The sequence below is a fragment of the Abramis brama genome (assembly GCF_963993115.1).
Source record: "Abramis brama genome assembly, chromosome: 17".
NCBI classification, from domain to species: domain Eukaryota; kingdom Metazoa; phylum Chordata; class Actinopteri; order Cypriniformes; family Leuciscidae; genus Abramis; species Abramis brama.
In genome coordinates, this window is record NC_139979.1 from 292,965 (window position 1) to 317,500 (window position 24,536).

At 43.8% G+C, this 24,536-nt stretch overlaps 3 protein-coding genes across 3 annotated transcripts in view; 1 reads left to right on the forward strand and 2 right to left on the reverse strand.

Moving 5' to 3' along the window:
• Window positions 1-480: 480 nt before the first annotated feature.
• Window positions 481-6,954, reverse strand: kcns2 (potassium voltage-gated channel modifier subfamily S member 2). The gene is made up of 3 exons (XM_084089608.1): window positions 6,853-6,954; window positions 6,037-6,395; window positions 481-4,314 (listed from the first exon to the last, which is right to left on the reverse strand). Exons 2-3 carry the CDS (start codon window positions 6,351-6,353, stop codon window positions 3,267-3,269), a joined length of 1,365 nt encoding a protein of 454 aa, XP_083945734.1. The 5' UTR covers window positions 6,354-6,395; window positions 6,853-6,954; the 3' UTR covers window positions 481-3,266.
• A 602-nt stretch (window positions 6,955-7,556) lies between these two features.
• Window positions 7,557-19,526, forward strand: nipal2 (NIPA like domain containing 2). The gene is made up of 12 exons (XM_084089609.1): window positions 7,557-7,626; window positions 8,063-8,135; window positions 9,391-9,459; window positions 9,560-9,728; window positions 16,212-16,271; window positions 16,710-16,831; window positions 16,947-17,043; window positions 18,084-18,222; window positions 18,579-18,667; window positions 18,739-18,802; window positions 18,904-18,998; window positions 19,080-19,526. The coding sequence occupies exons 2-12, from the start codon at window positions 8,130-8,132 to the stop codon at window positions 19,184-19,186; spliced, it is 1,017 nt and encodes a 338-aa protein (XP_083945735.1). The 5' UTR covers window positions 7,557-7,626; window positions 8,063-8,129; the 3' UTR covers window positions 19,187-19,526.
• Window positions 19,527-22,124: 2,598 nt separating this feature from the next.
• Window positions 22,125-24,536, reverse strand: part of pop1 (POP1 homolog, ribonuclease P/MRP subunit) — a 32,952-nt gene continuing 30,540 nt past the window's right edge. Inside the window, exons 14-16 of the mRNA XM_084089599.1 lie at window positions 23,914-24,068; window positions 23,677-23,829; window positions 22,125-22,833 (exon numbers count right to left, since the gene is read on the reverse strand). Of these exons, the coding sequence (XP_083945725.1) occupies window positions 22,206-22,833; window positions 23,677-23,829; window positions 23,914-24,068 (936 nt within the window). The 3' untranslated portion in view covers window positions 22,125-22,205. The remainder of the gene's footprint in view (window positions 22,834-23,676; window positions 23,830-23,913; window positions 24,069-24,536) is intronic.

Below are 24,536 nucleotides of genomic sequence, written 5' to 3' on the forward strand. Positions count from 1 at the left end.
ACACAGTCCTGAAAACACAGAACCCACACACTCCTGTACACACAGAACCACACACTCCTGAACACACAGAACCCACACACTCCTGAACACACAGAACCCACACAGTCCTGAACACACAGTACCCACACACCCCTGAACACACAGAACCACACACTCCTGAACACACAGAACCCACACAGTCCTGAAAACACAGAACCCACACACCCCTGAACACACAGAACCCACACACTCCAGTACACACAGAACCACACACTCCTGAACACACAGAACCACACACACACACACACACACACACACACACACACTCACTCCTGAACACACAGAACCACACACTCCTGTACACACAGAACCCACACACTCCTGTACACACAGAACCCACACACTCCTGTACACACAGAACCCACACACTCCTGTACACACAGAACCCACACACTCCTGTACACACAGAACCACACACTCCTGAACACACAGAACCCACACACTCCTGAACACACAGAACCCACACAGTCCTGAACACACAGTACCCACACACCCCTGAACACACAGAACCACACACTCCTGAACACACAGAACCCACACAGTCCTGAAAACACAGAACCCACACACTCCTGTACACACAGAACCACACACCCCTGAACACACAGAACCACACACTCCTGAACACACAGAACCACACACTCCTGAACACACAGAACCCACACACTCCTGAACACACAGAACCACACACTCCTGAACACACAGAACCCACACAGTCCTGAACACACAGTACCCACACACCCCTGAACACACAGAACCACACACTCCTGAACACACAGAACCCACACAGTCCTGAAAACACAGAACCCACACACTCCTGAACACACAGAACCACACACTCCTGAACACACAGAACCACACACTCCTGAACACACAGAACCACACACTCCTGAACACACAGAACCACACACTCATGAACACACACACACACACACACACACACACACACTCACTCATGAACACACAGTACCCACACACACTTGAACACACAGAACCACACACTCCTGAACACACAGAACCCACACACTCCTGAACACACAGAATCCACACACTCCTGAACACACAGAACCCACACACTCATGAACACACACACACACACTCACTCCTGAACACACAGAACCCACACACTCCTGTACACACAGAACCACACACTCCTGAACACACAGAACCACACACTCCTGAACACACAGAACCACACACTCATGAACACACACACACACACACACACACACACACACACACACACTCACTCATGAACACACAGTACCCACACACACTTGAACACACAGAACCACACAGTCCTGAACACACAGAACCCACACACTCCTGAACACACAGAATCCACACACTCCTGAACACACAGAACCCACACACTCCTGAACACACAGAATCCACACACTCCTGAACACACAGAATCCACACACTCCTGAACACACAGAATCCACACACTCCTGAACACATAGAACCCACACACTCCTGTACATACAGAACCCACACACTCCTGAACACACAGAACCAAAGCGTACACCAGTGCAGGGCTGCTCGGGACACACACTAACACAGGGCTAGTTGTCACACACATGGTTAAAACTTTCCACACACGCCAGCATGACGAAACTTAGTGTATTTACTAGTATTTCCTCTTTACCATATCAACACTATATAGAGAAGAAATTTAGCCAAAATTAAAAAAATCTTTGCAAGATATCACTGAACATTTATTTAACCATTGCAAAAGTAATTTACTTATGTTAATTTTTCATCTCTATTTTTTGTGATTATTTAAAATGAGACAAATCTGATATTATTTTAATCTTATATCTGTTATTTAACAGTTGAGATCGTTCTTTAATGCTGATCTAACAGCAGAAACACTCGCCGGTTTAAACCCCAGATGTGCAGACGGGGCATGTTGTCACACTGCGTTACAATGAGCCCCTATTAGAACTATGATATTCTATTCTATACTTTTATGAATTCTATTGAGAAACCATGAGAAAAAGGTGAATAAAGACTGAGTCAATGTTCAGAAATTATTAATTATTATTATGTTTTGAACTATGCTGTGTTTTTGTGGTGTTTGTTGTCACACAAAAAAAATAGTTAATTTTTAATGATAAAAAAGCCATTATTTTATATGAAAAAGTTAATTGTATTTTGCAAACAAAATATTTTTGTTTGTCTTGTGTATTTTTTTGATTAGATCAGAAAACATTTTAATCTGTCATATGGTCATCTATGGGGCATGTTGTCACACTTCACTTCCATTCTTTCGGGGTAAATCAAGAAAAAAGTATACACTGTATTAATGAAACATAACCACATAATTGTATTAGACATGTGTGAAATTAATGCGGGAAAAAATGAATTCACTGAACCCCAAGTGGATTTACACAAACTGAGAAAGTCAAAAGTGTTGTTCCCCGCTCTCCTTTACTGGACATAAATGAAGCCGGACATCGGGACGAAACCCATCCAGCCCGTATAAACACACACTGGCTACGCTTACATGCCAGATAGCCCTCTAGTGATCGGATTGACGGCTCAATCTTCATGCAAACGCCTTAATCGATCCGATTGAGCTCGATCAGAATGAGATTTCGATCCAATTGAAAGGGGTTTATTCCTTTTCTAATCCGATCGAGAGAACGTGAACACTTGATTGGATTGAAATCCGAAACTGAAAGGACTGAGCATGTGCGATGACGTAGAAATAGCGTGATGACGCGCTGAACCTTCCTGTCGTATAAACGAGTGTCTCGTCCTCCTATAATCCTCCTTTCTCTGCGTGTGTGAAGTGGAGCAGTACAGCGGCCCACCAGTGCTGGCTTCAGACTCTCATCCACACACGACTGGTTTTGGGCAGTTTTACTGCGTGATCATTATTAGCAGCGGCACAACGGCTCATATGATCATTATCTCCGAATTATGACCAGAAATGGATAAATATCAAGTCTGCTGTTTAAAACAAATAAAGAACCGATGTAGGAGAACGGTTATTATGCGCAAACATTGGGAAACTCTGTATATTCGTGCAGTGTGCGCATGTCAAAGAATATATCCCGATTTAAGTTTGTGACATAAAAACGCGCACATCAACCCGATCACATGTTCAGCGCTCATGTAAACACTACATCCAGATTCATCAATCGGACTGCATTCAGTCTGTGCATGTAAACGTAGCCGCTGTTACTTTAACTGGCTATTAAAGAACACATGAAGCAAACAGTCTAACGCAGAGAGCCGCTCAGACTGGGATCGCTGGGAGAACTGCGGCTCATGTTGGACAGACTGGCCATCAGCGTCTTGACTTTATGAGCGTAATAATTCCTCAGATTGACAGACGGAGGCTCCTTCATTCCCCTGTCGAACTCGCAGCTCCTCATGATGATCTCCAGCTGCTTCTGCCTCTTATAAAACAGGGAAAACTTATTAAATATCAGCGTGATGGGAAGCACCACAACCAGTATTCCCGCTAATATACAGGCCGACGCCGTGAGCTTCCCCACGACGGATCCGGGAATGACGTCTCCGTATCCCACAGTGGTCATGCTAACCGTGGCCCACCACCAGCCGGCCGGGATGGTGCTCAATCCCTCGTTCTCCTCCTTCTCCAGGGTGTAGGCCATGACGGAGAAGAAGGAGACTCCGACAGAGAGATACAGCAGGAGAAGCCCGATCTCCCGATAGCTGTTCCGGAGCGTGGCTCCCAGAGACCGAAGGCCCGTGGAGTGGCGAGCCAGCTTCAGGATCCGGAAGATCCTGGTCAACCGGAGCACCTGCGCGACTCTTCCCAGATTAGCCAGCGCAGGACTGCTCTCCGCAACCAGATCGATCACTAGTGTCAGATAGAAGGGTAGGATAGACACCAGATCGATCAGGTTTAGCGGGTGTGCGAAGAATCGGAGGAGATCCGGAGCCACGGAGAGTCGAGCAAGAAGCTCGAAAGTGAACCAGGCTATTCCCAAATTCTCCACGGTCTGGAAGCGCGGATCTTCCCGAGTGAACTCACTCATGCTGTTCATGCACATGCTGGCGATGGAGCCCAACAGGACCAGGATGGAGAAGATACTGATGAGGCGACTGGGAAGGGAATATCCGGGATTATCCAGCATTAACCAGATTCTCCGGCGAACGCTCCCTAGAAGCTGCTTGTCGAATTTCCCGGCGTCGCTGTAGAACTCCATGATCTCGTCAAACGATGAGGATGAGCTTCCGGTTTCGCTCCCGTCGTCCCGGTCCTGATCCGGATCCATCCTCCGGCAGTGGAAGCTGCTCCTGCAAGTCAGATACAAGTATTGTTGTTATGGCTTTTCAGCAGTGTGAAGGTTTTGATTCCCTGTATGGGATTGTTGTTGTTTTTCTGTCACAGGGAGATACGTGGTTGTTCATCATGTATGAGATGTGATATCTGTGTGAGGAATATATGCACCTCTGAAAAACCCCAGGGAAAGCATGAACTGATAAGAATGTAAATGTGTACCCTGAAATGCACTTTTAAGTTGCTTTGGAAAAAAGCATCTGCCAAATGCATAAATGTAAATGATAATAGACTGATCATAGCGCACAGAATCTAACCCTAACCCTAAACTCAAACTACAGCTAAAACAGCATCTAATATGAGATTCAACTCAAACTACAGCCTCTAACCTGAGATTCAACTCAAACTGCAGCATCTAACCTGAGATTAAACTCAAACTGCAGCCTCTAACCTGAGATTAAACTCAAACTACAGCCTCTAACCTGAGATTAAACTCAAACTGCAGCCTCTAACCTGAGATTAAACTCAAACTGCAGCCTCTAACCTGAGTTTAAACTCAAACTGCAGCCTCTAACCTGAGATTAAACTCAAACTGCAGCCTCTAACCTGAGTTTAAACTCAAACTGCAGCATCTAACCTGAGATTAAACTCAAACTGCAGCATCTAACCTGAGATTAAACTCAAACTGCAGCCTCTAACCTGAGATTAAACTCAAACTGCAGCCTCTAACCTGAGATTAAACTCAAACTGCAGCCTCTAACCTGAGATTAAACTCAAACTGCAGCTAAAACAACCTGTAATCTGAGTAAAACTCAAACTGCAGCCTCTAACCTGAGTTTAAACTCAAACTGCAGCCTCTAACCTGAGATTAAACTCAAACTGCAGCCTCTAACCTGAGATTAAACTCAAACTGCAGCATCTAACCTGAGATTAAACTCAAACTGCAGCATCTAACCTGAGATTAAACTCAAACTGCAGCCTCTAACCTGAGATTAAACTCAAACTGCAGCCTCTAACCTGAGATTAAACTCAAACTGCAGATAAAACAACCTGTAATCTGAGTAAAACTCAAACTGCAGCCTCTAACCTGAGATTAAACTCAAACTGCAGCATCTAACCTGAGATTAAACTCAAACTGCAGCCTCTAACCTGAGATTAAACTCAAACTGCAGCATCTAACCTGAGATTAAACTCAAACTGCAGCATCTAACCTGAGATTAAACTCAAACTGCAGCCTCTAACCTGAGATTAAACTCAAACTGCAGCCTCTAACCTGAGATTAAACTCAAACTGCAGCTAAAACAACCTGTAATCTGAGTAAAACTCAAACTGCAGCCTCTAACCTGAGATTAAACTCAAACTGCAGCATCTAACCTGAGATTAAACTCAAACTGCAGCATCTAACCTGAGATTAAACTCAAACTGCAGCTAAAACAACCTGTAATCTGAGTAAAACTCAAACTGCAGCCTCTAACCTGAGATTAAACTCAAACTGCAGCTAAAACAACCTGTAATCTGAGTAAAACTCAAACTGCAGCATCTAACCTGAGATTAAACTCAAACTGCAGCCTCTAACCTGAGATTAAACTCAAACTGCAGCATCTAACCTGAGATTAAACTCAAACTACAGCTAAAACAACCTGTAATCTGAGTAAAACTCAAACTACAGCCTCTAACCTGAGATTAAACTCAAACTACAGCATCTAACCTGAGATTAAACTCAAACTACAGCCTCTAACCTGCAGCAGGAGTCGAGGAACAGCTCGTCGATGCCCCAGTACTCGATCTCCTGACTGAAGGAGAAGATGCAGAGCTCCTCCATGACGTGAAGTCTTCCCGTGTTGTAGAAGTGCAGGACGTACGGGAAGAGCGTGGGATTACGGTCGAAGTAGAACTCGCTCTCGGACTCGTCGTAGTCGTCGCACAGCTCGAGGATCGACTCCCTGGATCGACAGCTCAGCAAGCGAGCGAGTCGGGTCTCGGGGAAACGGGAGAGTCGAGTGGAGAGAAGCCGGCGCCGGAATCCTCCCACATTAATGCGGATCGAGCCGAGCATGACTGAGGAAAACCGGGAGTCACTGGGAGATCCAGCGCTGATCTGGAGACACACACACACACACACACACACAGAGCAAAGTATGAGAAAACCATTTACAGATATTCTACATTCACACAAACACACATTCACACACACACACTTGCACACTCGCACACACACAGACTCTCTCTCTCTCACACACACACACACACACTCACTCACTGACATGGAGCAAAGCATGAGAAAACCATTTACAGATATTCTACATTCACACAAACACACATTCTCACACACACACTTGCGCACACACACACACACACACACACGATTGAGCACCATTTCATCTCCATCGAAGCAGATTTCCTCACAGAAAGGTTTGATCTGAACATGAATCTCGAACAGCTCGATCGATCTCGCGATGAAACCGGCGATTCCGCTCTAAACACGCGTTTAATTCACATGTCGTTTCTGCGGACATGATTAATATGTGAGATGATTATGATCGTCATAAACTCACCGCGATATTCCAGTGTTTCTCAACACGTGCACAGCTGCAGGCGCGTGCACGACAGTGACGACACAGAATCCCGCAAATGACGGAGACAAAAACATTCTGACAAAAAACAACAACAAAACAAAAAAAAAACAGTCTGCCAGATTAAAATAATAAAGCGCTGATGACTTTCACTCAGTTCTGTTAAAAATCCTACAGTGTCGTGATGGGCGTGTCTTCTGACTCACAACAAGTGTCTTTATCAAACCTGCATCTCATTCTCGCTGTTTATGATCATAATTAGGGGAACATCTCCGGAAAAGAAAAACCCATCTGGATCAAATTACCTGGAAAATGAATAAATATAAATCTTTATATATTATCAGGACATCAGGAGATGACCAAGTTTTTCTGTGAATAATATTCTCTATCTTTTAAAAAAACGTATCTTTATCTTTAAGATGATAATGAGCCATTTTGATTAGATTTTTTGTTACTGTTTCAAAGGCCACTTCTGTTACTCTAGTCTAAACCTTATAGGGTTAGGGTTAGGGTTAGGGTTAGATACAATAATAGGCCTACATTTAAACACACATTCTTAGTGTTATCATCATGCAAGAATGTGCTGTAAAGTGAGATAATAGATCTACTGTCCATCCAGCACAGCTCACACACACTCACAGAACACTATTGTCCTGGCCTGCACAAAGAGTCCTGTAAGCATGAACACACACACACACACACACACACACAGAGAGAAAGTCCCAGCACTGCGCTCGTTCCTGTACCGGAGAAGCTGTATGTATTTCTGCTCATAACTGCTGTTTTCATAACAATAAGTGTGGACTGAGCCTCTAATTCAATCTTTATTATTAGTCTTGTTATTTATATGCACTGTTGAGCGGTTGCTTATTGTCAAATAGCTACTATTAATGTTTGATGTCAGGTTGTTATCTTATTAGATCAGCAAAGTATGTTTAGAAAGTAATGTTCAGTTTATGAAAGTGTTAATTACATTCTTTCTCTGGAAGTCAAAGGTTTTGATTCACTGAATGGGATTTGACATTGTTTTTGTTGTTTTTTCTGTCTCATGGAGATACGTGGTTGTACATCATGATACCTGTGTGAGGAATATATGCACCTCTGTAAAACAGACCAATCATAGAGCTTTAAAGAGCTGAACACGCACACAGTTGTGTTGAAGTTGTGTCTGTTGTTCTTTTCACTTGTGCAGTGTGTTTGTGAATGTGGTTATTCACTCACTTTACATGCCTTGTGGGAACTACAAGTGAAGATCCAGGATGGAGGTACAAAATTAACAGTGTATCTGAGATTAAACGCAAACTACAGCATCTAATCTGAGATTAAACTCAAACTACAGCTAAAACAGCATCTAACCTGAGATTAAACTCAAACTACAGCTAAAACAGCATCTAATCTGACATTTAACTCAAACTACAGCATCTAACCTGAGATTAAACTCAAAATATACCATCTAACCTGAGATTAAACTCAAACTACAGCTAAAACAGCATCTAACCTGAAATTAAACTCAAACTACAGCATCTAACCTGAGATTAAACTCAAACTACAGCATCTAACCTGAGATTAAACTCAAACTACACCAAAAACAGCATCTAACCTGAAATTAAACTCAAACTGCAGCTAACAGCATCTAATCTGAGATTAAACTCAAACTACAGCTAAAGCAGCATCTAATCTTATATTAAACTCAAACTAAACTAAAGCAGCATCTAATCTGAGATTAAACTCAAACTAAGATAAAACAGCATCTAAAACAGCATCTAATCTGAGATTAAACTCAAACTATAGCCTCTTATCTGAGATTAAACTCAAACTACAGCTAAAACAGCATCTAATCTGAGATTAAACTCAAACTACAGCCTTATCTGAGATTAAACTCAAACTACAGCCTCTTATCTGAGATTAAACTCAAACTACAGCCTCTTATCTGAGATTAAACTCAAACTACAGCCTCTTATCTGAGATTAAACTCAAACTACAGCCTTTTATCTGAGATTAAACTCAATTTGAGATTAAACTCAAACTACAGCCTCTTATCTGAGATTAAACTCAAACTACAGCCTCTTATCTGAGATTAAACTCAAACTACAGCCTTTTATCTGAGATTAAACTCAATTTGAGATTAAACTCAAACTACAGCCTCTAACCTGAGATTAAACTCAAACTACAGCAAAAACATCATCTAACCTGAGATTAAACTCAATCTGAGATTAAACTCAAGATACAGCCTTTTATCTGAGATTAAACTCAATCTGTGATTAAACAATAAACTACAGCCTCTAACCTGAGATTAAATTCAAACTACAGCTAAAACAGCATCTAATCTGAGAATAAACTCAGTACTCCTGTACTTAGTCCCATCTTTCCCTACACTAGCGACATTATTTATCAGCCTATTGTTTTCTCATAATTTTAGGATTCATTTAGACTTTTTTGACTATCTTCGATAGGGATGTTGTTTCAGGATCAACACACGTGTGTTTCTGTGGCCTATGAGCTGATGTTTTGTGTTCGCAGGTTTATATCGTGGGGATCTGCATTGCAGTGTGTGGAAACTTTCTCATCAGCATCTCCTTAAATATCCAGGTGAACCTCGACACTCATTAACAGTCGCATGTACATCATTCACAAACATCTGCTCTTCAGTGTTTCAGTGTTTCGATCTCTGCTGGTGTTTGCTGTGCAGAAATACACACACATGCGTCAGTCTCAGCGCGGGACAAGCCCGTACTACACCAGTCGTCTGTGGTGGTGTGGGATCTTGCTCATGGGATTGGGAGAACTGGGAAACTTCGCTGCATATGGATTTGCTCCGGCGTCGCTCATCGCTCCTCTCGGCTGCGTGTCTGTCATCGGTAAAACATCACAGTAACACCACAGTAAAACACCACAGTAAAACACCACAGTAACAACACAGTAAAACACCACAGTAAAAAAACACAGTAAAACACCACAGTAAAACACCACATCAGGGACAGTAAAACACCACAGTAAAACACCACATCAGGGACAGTAAAACACCACAGTAAAACACCACATCAGGGACAGTAAACACCACAGTAAAACACCACATCAGGGACAGTAAAACACCACAGTAAAACACCACATCAGGGACAGTAAAACACCACAGTAAAACACCACATCAGGGACAGTAAAATACCACAGTAAAACAGCACAGTAAAACACCACATCAGGGACAGTAAAACACCACATCAGGGACAGTAAAACACCACAGTAAAACACCACATCAGGGACAGTAAAATACCACAGTAAAACAGCACAGTAAAACACCACATCAGGGACAGTAAAACACCACAGTGAAACACCACATCAGGGACAATAAAACACCACATCAGGGACAGTAAAACACCACAGTAAAACACAACATTAGGGACAGTAAAACACCACAGTAAAACACCACATCAGGGACAGTAAAACACCACAGTAAAACACAACATCAGGGACAGTAAAACACCACAGTAAAACACCACATCAGGGACAGTAAACACCACAGTAAAACACCACAGTAAAACACCACATCAGGGACAGTAAACACCACAGTAAAACACCACATCAGGGACAGTAAAATACCACAGTAAAACAACATCAGGGACAGTAAAATACCACAGTAAAACACCACATCAGGGACAGTAAAACACCACATCAGGGACAGTAAAACACCACAGTAAAACACCACAGTAAAACACCACATCAGGGACAGTAAACACCACAGTAAAACACCACATCAGGGACAGTAAAATACCACAGTAAAACAACATCAGGGACAGTAAAATACCACAGTAAAACACCACATCAGGGACAGTAAAACACCACATCAGGGACAGTAAAACACCACACCAGGGACAGTAAAACACCACAGTAAAACACCACAGTAAAACACCACATCAGGGACAGTAAAACACCACAGTAAAACACCACATCAGGGACAATAAAACACCACAGTAACAACACAGTAAAACACCACATCAGGGACAGTAAACTCCACAGTAAAACACCACAGTAAAACAACACAGTAACAACACAGTAAAACACCACATCAGGGACAGTAAACACCACAGTAAAACACCACAGTAAAACACCAGAGTAAAACACCACAGTAAAACCTACCCAGGGACAGTAAAACACCACAGTAAAACACCACATCAGGGACAGTAAAACACCACAGTAAAACACCACAGTAAAACAACACAGTAAAACAACACAGTAAAACACCACATCAGGGACAGTAAAACACCACAGTAAAACACCACAGTAAAAACACAGTAAAACACCACAGTAAAACACAACATCAGGGACAGTAAAACACCACAGTAACAACACAGTAAAACACCACATCAGGAACAGTAAAACACCACAGTAAAACAACACAGTAACAACACAGTAAAACAACACATCAGGGACAGTAAAACACCACAGTAAACACCACATCAGGGACAGTAAAACACCACAGTAAAACAACACAGCAACACCACATCAGGAACAGTAAAACACCACAGTAAAACAACACAGTAACAACACAGTAAAACACCACAGTAAAAAAAACACAGTAAAACACCACATCAGGGACAGTAAAACACCCCAGTAAAACACCACATCAGGGACAGTAAAACACCACAGTAAAACACCACATCAGGGACAGTAAACACCACATCAGGGACAGTAAAACACCACAGTAAAACACCAGAGTAAAACACCGGAGTAAAACACCACAGTAAAACAACACAGTAAAACAACACATCAGGGACAGTAAACACCACAGTAAAACAACACAGTAAAACAACACAGTAACCACCACAGTAACAACACAGTAAAACACCACAATAAAACACCACAGTAAACACCACAGTAACAACACAGTAAAACACCACAGTAACAACACCACAGTAACAACACAGTAAAACACCACAGTAAAAAAACACAGTAAAACACCACAGTAACAACACCACAGTAACAACACAGTAAAACACCACAGTAAAAAAACACAGTAAAACACCACATCAGGGACAGTAAAACACCACAGTAAACACCACAGTAAAACACCACAGTAACAACACCACAGTAACAACACAGTAAAACACCACAGTAAAAAAACACAGTAAAACACCACATCAGGGACAGTAAAACACCACAGTAAAACACCACATCAGGGACAGTAAAACACCACAGTAAAACACCACATCAGGGACAGTAAAACACCACAGTAAAACACCACATCAGGGACAGTAAAACACCACAGTAAAACACCACATCAGGGACAGTAAAACACCACAGTAAAACACCACATCAGGGACAGTAAAACACCAGAGTAAAACACCACATCAGGGACAGTAAAACACCAGAGTAAAACACCACATCAGGGACAGTAAACACCACATCAGGGACAGTAAAACACCACAGTAAAACACCAGAGTAAAACACCGGAGTAAAACACCACAGTAAAACAACACAGTAAAACAACACATCAGGGACAGTAAACACCACAGTAAAACAACACAGTAAAACAACACAGTAACACCACAGTAAACACCACAGTAACAACACAGTAAAACACCACAATAAAACACCACAGTAAACACCACAGTAACAACACAGTAAAACACCACAGTAAAACACCACAGTAACAACACAGTAAAACACCACAGTAACAACACAGTAAAACAACAGTAAAACACCACAGTAACAACACAGTAAAACACCACAGTAACAACACAGTATAACACCACAGTAACAACACAGTAAAACACCACAGTAACAACACCACAGTAACAACACAGTAAAACACCACATCAGGGACAGTAAACACCACAATAAAACACCACAGTAACAACACAGTAAAAAACCACATCAGGGACAGTAAACACCACAGTAAAACAATACAGTAACAACACAGTAAAACAACACAGTAAAACACCACAGTAACAACACAGTAAAACACCACAGTAACAACACAGTATAACACCACAGTAACAACACAGTAAAACACCACAGTAAAACACCACAGTAACAACACAGTAAAACACCACATCAGGGACAGTAAAACACCACAGTAAAACACCACAGTAACAACACAGTAAAACAACACAGTAAAACACCACAGTAACAACACAGTAAAACACCACAGTAACAACACAGTATAACACCACAGTAACAACACAGTAAAACACCACAGTAAAACACCACAGTAACAACACAGTAAAACACCACATCAGGGACAGTAAAACACCACAGTAAAACACCACAGTAACAACACAGTAAAACACCACAGTAACAACACAGTATAACACCACAGTAACAACACAGTAAAACACCACAGTAAAACACCACAGTAACAACACAGTAAAACACCACATCAGGGACAATAAAACACCACAGTAAACACCACAGTAACAACACAGTAAAACACCACATCAGGGACAATAAAACACCACAGTAAAACACCACAGTAATAACACAGTAAAACACATCAGGGACAGTAAAACACCACAGTAAAACAACACAGTAACAATACAGTAAAACACCACAGTAACACCACAGTAAAACACCACAGTAACAACACAGTAAAACACCACATCAGGGACAGTAAAACACCACAGTAAAACACCACAGTAACAACACAGTAAAACACCACATCAGGGACAGTAAACACCACAGTAAAACAATACAGTAAAACACCACATCAGGGACAATAAAACACCACAGTAAACACCACAGTAACAACACAGTAAAACACCACATCAGGGACAATAAAACACCACAGTAAAACACCACAGTAATAACACAGTAAAACACATCAGGGACAGTAAAACACCACAGTAAAACAACACAGTAACAATACAGTAAAACACCACAGTAACACCACAGTAAAACACCACAGTAACAACACAGTAAAACACCACATCAGGGACAGTAAAACACCACAGTAACAACAAAGTAAAACACATCAGGGACAGTAAAACACCACAGTAAAACACCACAGTAACACCACAGTAAAACACCACAGTAACAACACAGTAAAACACCACATCAGGGACAGTAAAACACCACAGTAATAACACAGTAAAACACATCAGGGACAGTAAAACACCACAGTAAAACAACACAGTAACACCACAGTAAAACACCACAGTAACAACACAGTAAAACACCACATCAGGGACAGTAAAACACCACAGTAAACACCACAGTAACAACACAGTAAAACACCACATCAGGGACAGTAAAACACCACAGTAAAACACCACAATAAAACACCACATTAAACACCACAGTAACAACACAGTAAAACACCACAGTAACACCACAGTAAAACACCACAGTAAACACCACAGTAACAACACAGTAAAACACCACATCAGAGACAGTAAAACACCACAGTAAAACACCACAGTAACAACACAGTAAAACACCACAGTAAACACCAAAGTAACAACACAGTAAAATACCACAGTAAAACACCACAGTAACACCACAGTAAACACCACAGTAACAACACAGTAAAACACCACATCAGGGACAGTAAACACCACAGTAAAACACCACAGTAAAACACCACATCAGGGACAGTAAAACACCACAGTAAAACACCACAGCAAACACCACATCAGGGACAGTAAAACACCACAGTAAAACACCACAGTAAACACCACAGTAAAACACCACATCAGGGACAGTAAACACCACAGTAAAACACCACAGTAACACCACAGTAAAACACCACAGTAACAACACAGTAAAACACCACATCAGGGACAGTAAAACACCACATCAGGGACAGTAAAACACCACAGTAAAACACCACATCAGAGACAGTAATACACCACAGTAAACACCACAGTAAAACACCACATCAGGGACAGTAAAACACCACAGTAAAACACCACAGTAAACACCACAGTAAAACACCACATCAGAGACAGTAAAACACCACAGTAAAACACCACATCAGGGACAGTAAAACACCACAGTAAACACCACAGTAAAACACCACATCAGGGACAGTAAAACACCACAGTAACAACACAGTAAAACACCACATCAGGGACAGTAAACACCACAGTAAAACACCACAGTAAACACCACAGTAACAACACAGTAAATCACCACATCAGGGACAGTAAAACACCACAGTAAAACACCACATCAGGGACAGTAAAACACCACATCAGGGACAGTAAAACACCACAGTAAAACACCACATCAGGGACAGTAAACACCACAGTAAAACACCACATCAGGGACAGTAAAACACCACATCAGGGACAGTAAACACCACAGTAAAACACCACATCAGGGACAGTAAAACACCACAGTAAAACACCACATCAGAGACAGTAAAACACCACAGTAAAACACCACATCAGGGACAGTAAACACCACAGTAAAACACCACATCAGGGACAGTAAACACCACAGTAAAACACCACATCAGGTACAGTAAAACACCACATCAGGGACAGTAAACACCACAGTAAAACACCACATCAGGGACAGTAAACACCACAGTAAAACACCACATCAGGGACAGTAAAACACCACAGTAAAACACCACATCAGGGACAGTAAAACACCACAGTAAAACACCACATCAGGGACAGTAAACACCACAGTAAAACACCACATCAGGGACAGTAAACACCACAGTAAAACACCACAACAGAGACAGTAAAACACCACAGTAAAACACCACATCAGGGACAGTAAAACACCACAGTAAAACACCACATCAGAGACAGTAAAACACCACAGTAAAACACCACATCAGGGACAGTAAACACCACAGTAAAACACCACATCAGGGACAGTAAACACCACAGTAAAACACCACATCAGGTACAGTAAAACACCACATCAGGGACAGTAAACACCACAGTAAAACACCACATCAGGGACAGTAAACACCACAGTAAAACACCACATCAGGGACAGTAAAACACCACAGTAAAACACCACATCAGGGACAGTAAAACACCACAGTAAAACACCACATCAGGGACAGTAAACACCACAGTAAAACACCACATCAGGGACAGTAAACACCACAGTAAAACCTACCCAGGGACAGTAAAACACCACAGTAAAACACCACAACAGAGACAGTAAAACACCACAGTAAAACACCACAGTAAAACACCACATCAGGGACAGTAAAACACCACAGTAAAACACCACATCAGGGACAGTAAACACCACAGTAAAACCTACCCAGGGACAGTAAAACACCACAGTAAAACACCACATCAGGGACAGTAAACACCACACTCAGTATTTTAATCTTCTAATGGTGTTTAAAGCTTGTAACGTTGGTTCTTCTCTTTCAGCGAGTGCTGTTATTTCTGTGGTGTTCCTCAAGGAAACGTTACGTGCTTCAGATATCCTCGGTGAGATCAGATTCATATTCACGCCTCAAGTTCTTGTCTTCTGTTGTTATACTGTAAAATAACGAAACTCAAAGTTATATTATAAAGTATAAAGTAAGACTGGGGAGAGTTTGCAACATTGCCAATTCCACCAATTAGTATTGAGTTTATTCACATCAAATCAGTTCATTCCTGTTCTGGGAATCAAACTCATGACTGCTGGACACTAACAATCACTGCTTACACACACACACACACACACACACTGATCCAGTTCTGTGTGATGTTAATTCAGTTGATCTGAGGATCACTCAAGAATATCAGTAGGAAACGAGACCTGCCTTCCACAAACTCCTGATGAAACCCAACACTGGATTCATAATGTAACATGAACATGAACGTGAACGTGAACATGAACACGCGATTGACCGTCTTGTAATAAAGCCGTTTCGTTCACAGGAGGCGCTTTAGCTCTGACCGGCACCTACTTTCTGGTGACCTTTGCCCCTCATTCGTCCCCTCATGTGACGGCCAACATGGTGGAGCGCTCGCTGGTCAGCTGGCTCTTCCTCATCTACTTCGTGAGTTTCATCTCAGACTTCGATCCGATCAAGAAGCCATTGGAAAAGTGACACAAACACGACTGCGATATAAATGCTGGTGCTTGAGGAGTGTTTCATCTGTCTCTCTCTGCAGTCATTCGAAGCGATTCTCTTCGCTGTCCTGATGTATCTGTACAAGTGCAGGAACATGAAGCACATCGTGATCATCATGGTCATGGTGGCGTTACTCGGTGAGAACAGATTCTGCTCTGGTTATAACCGTATGAGACTGAAGATGATGAGAAAGTGTCTGGTTTCTTTCATTAGGGCTTGAGATCCTACAGAAGCTGGTTTAACCCTCTGGTGCTCTTCGTCACTTTTGAACGAAAAATGTTACTTTTTTTTTTTTTTTACTTCATCGGAATGGTACGAAACTTGGTAAAGGTTTTGGCACTTGCGATGTGAACATACAAAAATCATGGATATGATTCGAACAGGTTAAATGGTCCTGTAAACAATAGTCACACTTGAGCTCCTCGCGGTCAGAAATGAGCGCATTAGAAATGAATGAGATGAGTTTCCTCTAGTGGAAGCGTTTGGAACTGCAGCCGAACAACATCTCACTGAAAGATAATTTTTTTTGGATATCAACCTCAAATTTGGAACACAACTTGTTTAGATTTATGGCTTTGATTTTCTCACAGTTTTAGAGTAAAACATGTTTTTGAAATATATATTTCATATACAACTTGAAAATAGTATATTAGTGCATTTTTCATAACAATAAACATAAAATTCTGTAACTTTTTTTAAGTTCAGTTTTTAAAACTTTTTCCACTTCAGCAATAATCTGCCAAGTGTCGTCTTTGAAAAGAGATCAAACTTCAGTCTGTCGCTCTAAAGCGTTCAAGATTTACCACAGTTTTACCACAATTTAATTTTCAGGTCTATCCTCAAAAAGTGAATAAATGGATTTTAAATACAGCGTAAATATAATTTAGTACCACAAAATCCCCTAAAAATACAAAATATTAAATAAAAAACATTATCAAACTAAAATATAGTACATTCATTTCATTGAAATAATAAATAAAATAAAAATGGAAATTTTTGACCGACACACGAAGAGCACCAGAGAAGTGTCCAGATATTGTCATTTAAAACAAAAAATCCAAATCCTCTCCTTAAATATTTCCTAGTTTTGGCATAGAAACACTTCAGTCTAGTTTGATAATGATTGATCCTGATGCGCGGAGCAGTGACAGTGTGTGTGTGTGTGTGTGTGTTGCAGCGTCGGTGACAGTGATCTCTGTGAAGGCCGTTTCAGGAATGATCACGGAGACGATCAGAGGGAGTCACTTACAGCTCACCTATCCCATCTTCTACATCATGTTCGTCATCATGATCGTGTCCTGCGCCTTCCAGATCAAGTGCGTCCCACACACACACACACAAACACACACACTCAACACACTCACACACACACACACACTCAACACACTCACATCCCATCTTCTACATCATGTTCATCATCATGATCACGTCCTGTGCCTTCCAGATCAAGTGTGTCTCACACACACACACGCTTCTCAGACAGCAACAGTGTCGGCCCACATGTCCGGCATGTGTTGAATCCACAGGGATCTAGGCCGACACTGTTGCTGTCTGGGATTCTCAGTATTTTGCTCGTTTCTTTGATCGCCTCAGGGTTAGATACACACACACACACACACGCTTCTCAGTATTTTGCTGGGAATAATCCCGCTGGTCTCTTCGATCGCCTCAGGTTTCTGAATCAGGCCATGAAGCTGTTCGACGCCACTGAGATCGTGCCCATCAACTATGTGTTCTTCACCGCCAGCGCCATCGTCGCCGGTCAGTCGAGTTCAAATGTGTTTCGGTTGCGTTTCATCCCAAAAATAACTAACAAATATTTGTATTTCTAGGCATTTTATTTTATGAAGAATTTTATGGTTTATCTGTGATATACTGCATCATGTTTGTGGTCGGGTGAGCATTTCTTCAACATTTTTATTTATAACAATATTTGCCACCTATGTGTCTGTGGTTTAAGATGTGTCTGTGTGTGTGTGTGTCTGTGTGTGTCTCAGGTGTCTGCTGGCATTCACTGGAGTTTTCCTGATCGCACGAGCTCGTCCCAGAATCAAGATGGACAGCGTGTTCATTTCTATGGGCCAGATTCCAGGTATCTCTCTAACGCCTGATAGTCCAGGGATCGAGCCGGAAGTGACTATAATATAATAATAATTTTGTTTGTGTTTTTCAGGGAAAAGTTGTACGGACAAAGTGCAGCCGCAGCCAGGCGACAATAAATACGGAGCGCTGGCGTCTAAATTCACCTGCAACAGCGGAATACAGCAGGACGAGCCATAGAGAGAGAGAGAGAAAGAGAGACAGAGACCGAGAGAGAGAGAGAGAGAGAGAGACAGAGAGCGAGCCTGCAGGACGAACAGAACTAACACTCAGTGTGTGTCTGAGTGTATGTGAGAGTGTGTGTGTGAGAGAATATGCGAGTGTGTTTGTGCGCGCGAGTGAGAGTGTATCTAAATGCGTGTGTGCAAGTGTGTGTGAGAGTGTAAGTGTGTGTGTGTGAGTGTGTGTGTCTGAGTGTGTGTGTCTAACGGAGTTTATAAAAGGGTTCATTTTGAATGCATAACTGTCTAAGTGTTATGGGAGTATTGTGATTTTTTTTTTTAAATAAACATTGTAACATGAAAAAACAGAGTTTGATACTTTGCCTGAAGGAAAAACATGACAAAATGACTAGTATTGTATAAAAAACTTGATACACACACCCACTCATATCTAATGAAGGTAAAGTGTGTGACTAGCACTGGATGCTGCATCATTAATGTTGCCTGAGCAGAAACTAGAGGAGGTTTAATTGAACACTTTGGATAATCAATACACACAACACACTTTACCTACTGTGGCGCACACTAGGTGTGTCTAGGCGCAGGTCCTCCATCTGATCTGGATGCGGCCCGGATCCGGCTGACTACATCATGCGTTGTGGTCGTGTCTAGGCGCAGGTCCTCCATCTGATCTGGATACGGCCCGGATCCGGCTGACTACATCATGCGTTTTGGTCGTGTCTAGGAGCAGGTCCTCCATCTGATCTGGATACGGCCCGGATCCGGCTGACTACATCATGCGTTGTGGTCGTGTCTAGGAGCAGGTCCTCCATCTGATCTGGATACGGCCCGGATCCGGCTGACTACATCATGCGTTGTGGTCGTGTCTAGGCGCAGGTCCTCCATCTGATCTGGATACGGCCCGGATCCGGCTGACTACATCATGCGTTGTGGTCGTGTCTAGGAGCAGGTCCTCCATCTGATCTGGATACGGCCCGGATCCGGCTGACTACATCATGCGTTGTGGTCGTGTCTAGGAGCAGGTCCTCCATCTGATCTGGATACGGCCCGGATCCGGCTGACTACATCATGCGTTGTGGTCGTGTCTAGGAGCAGGTCCTCCATCTGATCTGGATGCGGCCCGGATCCGGCTGACTACATCATGCGTTGTGGTCGTGTCTAGGCGCAGGTCCTCCATCTGATCTGGATACGGCCCGGATCCGGCTGACTACATCATGCGTTGTGGTCGTGTCTAGGAGCAGGTCCTCCATCTGATCTGGATACGGCCCGGATCCGGCTGACTACATCATGCGTTGTGGTCGTGTCTAGGCGCAGGTCCTCCATCTGATCTGGATGCGGCCCGGATCCGGCTGACTACATCATGCGTTTTGGTCGTGTCTAGGAGCAGGTCCTCCATCTGATCTGGATACGGCCCGGATCCGGCTGACTACATCATGCGTTGTGGTCGTGTCTAGGCGCAGGTCCTCCATCTGATCTGGATACAGCCCGGATCCAGCTGACTACATCATGCGTTTTGGTCGTGTCTAGGAGCAGGTCCTCCATCTGATCTGGATACGGCCCGGATCCGGCTGACTACATCATGTGTTGTGGTCGTGTCTAGGCGCAGGTCCTCCATCCGATCTGGATACGGCCCGGATCCGGCTGACTACATCATGCGTTTTGGTCGTGTCTAGGAGCAGGTCCTCCATCTGATCTGGATACGGCCCGGATCCGGCTGACTACATCATGTGTTGTGGTCGTGTCTAGGCGCAGGTCCTCCATCCGATCTGGATACGGCCCGGATCCGGCTGACTACATCATGCGTTTTGGTCGTGTCTAGGAGCAGGTCCTCCATCTGATCTGGATACGGCCCGGATCCGGCTGACTACATCATGTGTTGTGGTCGTGTCTAGGCGCAGGTCCTCCATCCGATCTGGATACGGCCCGGATCCGGCTGACTACATCATGCGTTGTGGTCGTGTCTAGGCGCAGGTCCTCCATCTGATCTGGATACGGCCCGGATCCGGCTGACTACATCATGCGTTGTGGTCGTGTCTAGGCGCAGGTCCTCCATCTGATCTGGATACGGCCCGGATCCAGCTGACTACATCATGCATTGTGGTCGTGTCTAGGCGCAGGTCCTCCATCTGATCTGGATACGGCCCGGATCCAGCTGACTACATCATGCGTTGTGGTCGTGTCTAGGCGCAGGTCCTCCATCTGATCTGGATACGGCCCGGATCCAGCTGACTACATCATGCGTTGTGGTCGTGTCTAGGCGCAGGTCCTCCATCTGATCTGGATCCAGCTGACTACATCATGCGTTGTGGTCGTGTCTAGGCGCAGGTCCTCCATCTGATCTGGATCCGGCTGACTACATCATGTGTTGTGGTCGTGTCTAGCCGCAGGTCCTCCATCTGATCGGATTTGATGGGCCCTTTCCCCAAGAGCTCTAAACAAAATGAGCTTCTTTTAGTTGTATTTGATTACTGTTCAAAGTGGGTGGAGGTTTTTCCACTGAGGATGACCAAAGCACCACAAAGTTGAGGAGATTTTTTACAAGGTGGGGAACTTCTGCCCGTCTCGTATTTTTAATGCAAAACAAAGTTATACAAGTACACAACTGCATGAAATATATCACACTGTGAAATGTGTGTGGTTTTTGAATATTTTATTACAAAAATCTTACATATTGTACCTTTAAACAAAATAAAATTTCTTCGCAAATCAAATATCACTCAAATCCCAGCAGAAAAAAAACACACAAATTCATGATGTGAAGAGTTTCTCTCTAAAAAACAAAACAAAACTATTTCAGCACATGGTCTTGGAAGTTCGACATGCATGGAGGAGGAGATCACAGAACAGCAGCTCATGAGGAACACAGTCATGTGACGGACTGACGTTCAGGTGTCGAGGCTGACCTGGGCGAGGCGGTACTGCAGGGACGAGGTGTGTGTGTGTGTGTGTGCTCAGGTGTCGAGGCTGACCTGGGCGAGGCGGTACTGCAGGGACGAGGTGTGTGTGTGTGTGTGCGCTCAGGTGTCGAGGCTGATCTGGGCGAAGCGGTACTGCAGGGACGAGGGGTTGCGCAGGAGCACGAGTCCGCGCTGGTCCTGTGTCTGCGTGAGGAGTGTGTGTGTGAGGCCGGTCAGGCTGACGAAGGCCAGAGCCTCTCCACACCCAGAGGTCAGAGAGAAGTCACCCTGCGTGACCCATCCCAGAGTCTGCCGGCTGCAGTGGGACACGACCCTGGGAAGAGGAGGAGGACACACCCCCCGCAGGACACGCTCCCGACGCTCCGGATCCGCAGGGTCACTCCGGTCCCTCGGGTGATCTGTGTGTCGGGGCTCCTGCGGGCCGCTGCTGTGTCCATCTGTACGCAGCAGCTGGAGGTCAGAGGTCGTGGGCACACACACCATGGCGTGCAGTGCCGGCTGGCCTTTACTCAGCAGACGCAGACGCACCCAGAGGAGAGAACGCCTGAACTCCTGCTGTAGAGCTGTAGCCGCCGCAGGGGTCAGAGGGGGGTCAGGGGTCACGCCAAGCCGGGTCAGAGGGGGGTCAGGGGTCACGCGCAGCCGGGTCAGCGGGGGGTCAGGGGTCATGCGCAGGCGCAGTCGACGCCGGATCCAACCAGACAGCAGCCGCAGCTCCTTCAGACTCCTGCAACACACAACCAGATGAAAGCGAATCTCTCTCTCCTCAACATGTGTGTTATTCCACCGGATCGCAGTTAACCCGTACGGATAAGCTCCCCACGGATCGGCTCGCATGTGATTTGCGGATTAACTGCTAAATTTAACCATCATAGAGTGAAAGTTTATAGTTTGGACGTGTTTTGTCTTGCCAATTTACACATTCAAACAATTTTAAACACAGAAGAAGAGAGAAGAGAGAGAGGCGTGTTTCAGAGAGCGCTCAAATGGACACACACACACAACATTATGTCTAAATACCAGTGACAGCAGCCTAATATCCCTAGTGTTGTCTGTGTCAACAAGATCCAGCTTTAACAAAGATGAAACTATATTTATTTTTTTACAGTGAACTGTGCTCTCGTGAGAGGTAGGGTATCACCAAAGCATGGCTTGCTTCATAAATCGAGTCCAGGCTGAGATCAAGTCACTGGTTTCTTTTTAATAATCAACTCTTTATGCTCTCTAACAAAAACAGGCAGTCTCTCTGTTCTCAGCTCATTAACAGCTTTTCCCCTTCACTTGCAACAGCTGTCCCACCGCTGAGGAACCTGGAAACTGTAGTCCGGGACCAGGTGGCCATCTTGGTTTGTAGTTCTCATTGCTGCAGCCACCTAGACGGCACACAGCTTGCCTCTACGACATACACTCTCACGAAGCCACAGAACGTGAAAGTGTTTTTACAATTAGGCTTAATTATTAATTTCTGTACCTGAACACTACTGTTAGACCAGGCAAGGCAAGTTTATTTATATAGCACATTTCATACACAATGGCAATTACATAAGCCATCGGGGTTAGACTGACTGACCTCAGAACAGTGAACGGTGTCTCGTCTCTGCTGGCCGTCTCTTCGCTCCGACTCACTAGCTCCTCCCACTCCTCCGTCAGCTGTTGCCAGGGGCAACGGAACGGCGCCAAGCAGCCATGTTTGATGTAGTTGGTGCGTTTTGATGGAGGACGTCTGAAACAGTCAAAAGTGATTCTCTATTGTATCATGGACACAAAACACACACAAAACAACACTTCTCAACATCTCCCATCCCACCTTTTGAACTTTTCGAGAAGCTCCTGCTCCTGCTCGGACTGGAAGCGCTCTCCTGCAGGGCAGTCTGGGTAATCGTGAGGGAAGTGAGGCTGACCCATGAACTGGGAGTGTTTGACACTCATGTGGAGGCCGCCGACTCGAACGCCACGATACACCTGAAAACAACACACATCTGCCATTAGACGTCACACACGCCGACAGGAGATCACGGTGGACATCTGAGGAGAGACGGAGCGCGAGGAGAGAAAACAGGATTCGTTGAGCTTCCAGATCCGGCTGTGATTGGCTCTGTAACGATGCCCTCATGTCGCGATTCGACACACATCACGAAACTGAACTCACTAAACGACATTAAAGCGATACTCCAAGACATATGGTAAAAGGTTAACAAAAAATGAACTGTTGATTAAAATGCTAAATTTGATATTACATCGTGTGTGTAAATGAATAGTCTTGGACTTGGTGCTGAAACCCAATGAACAATAGAGACACCAGAATAACAATATTCATGATTCTGAAGCTGAAAATACAGCATTATTATAAACGAATATGCTTGAACTCCGTCACTGACTAGATATATTAAAAAAATAAAGTAGGACACTTTTACTGGTAACATCAGATCT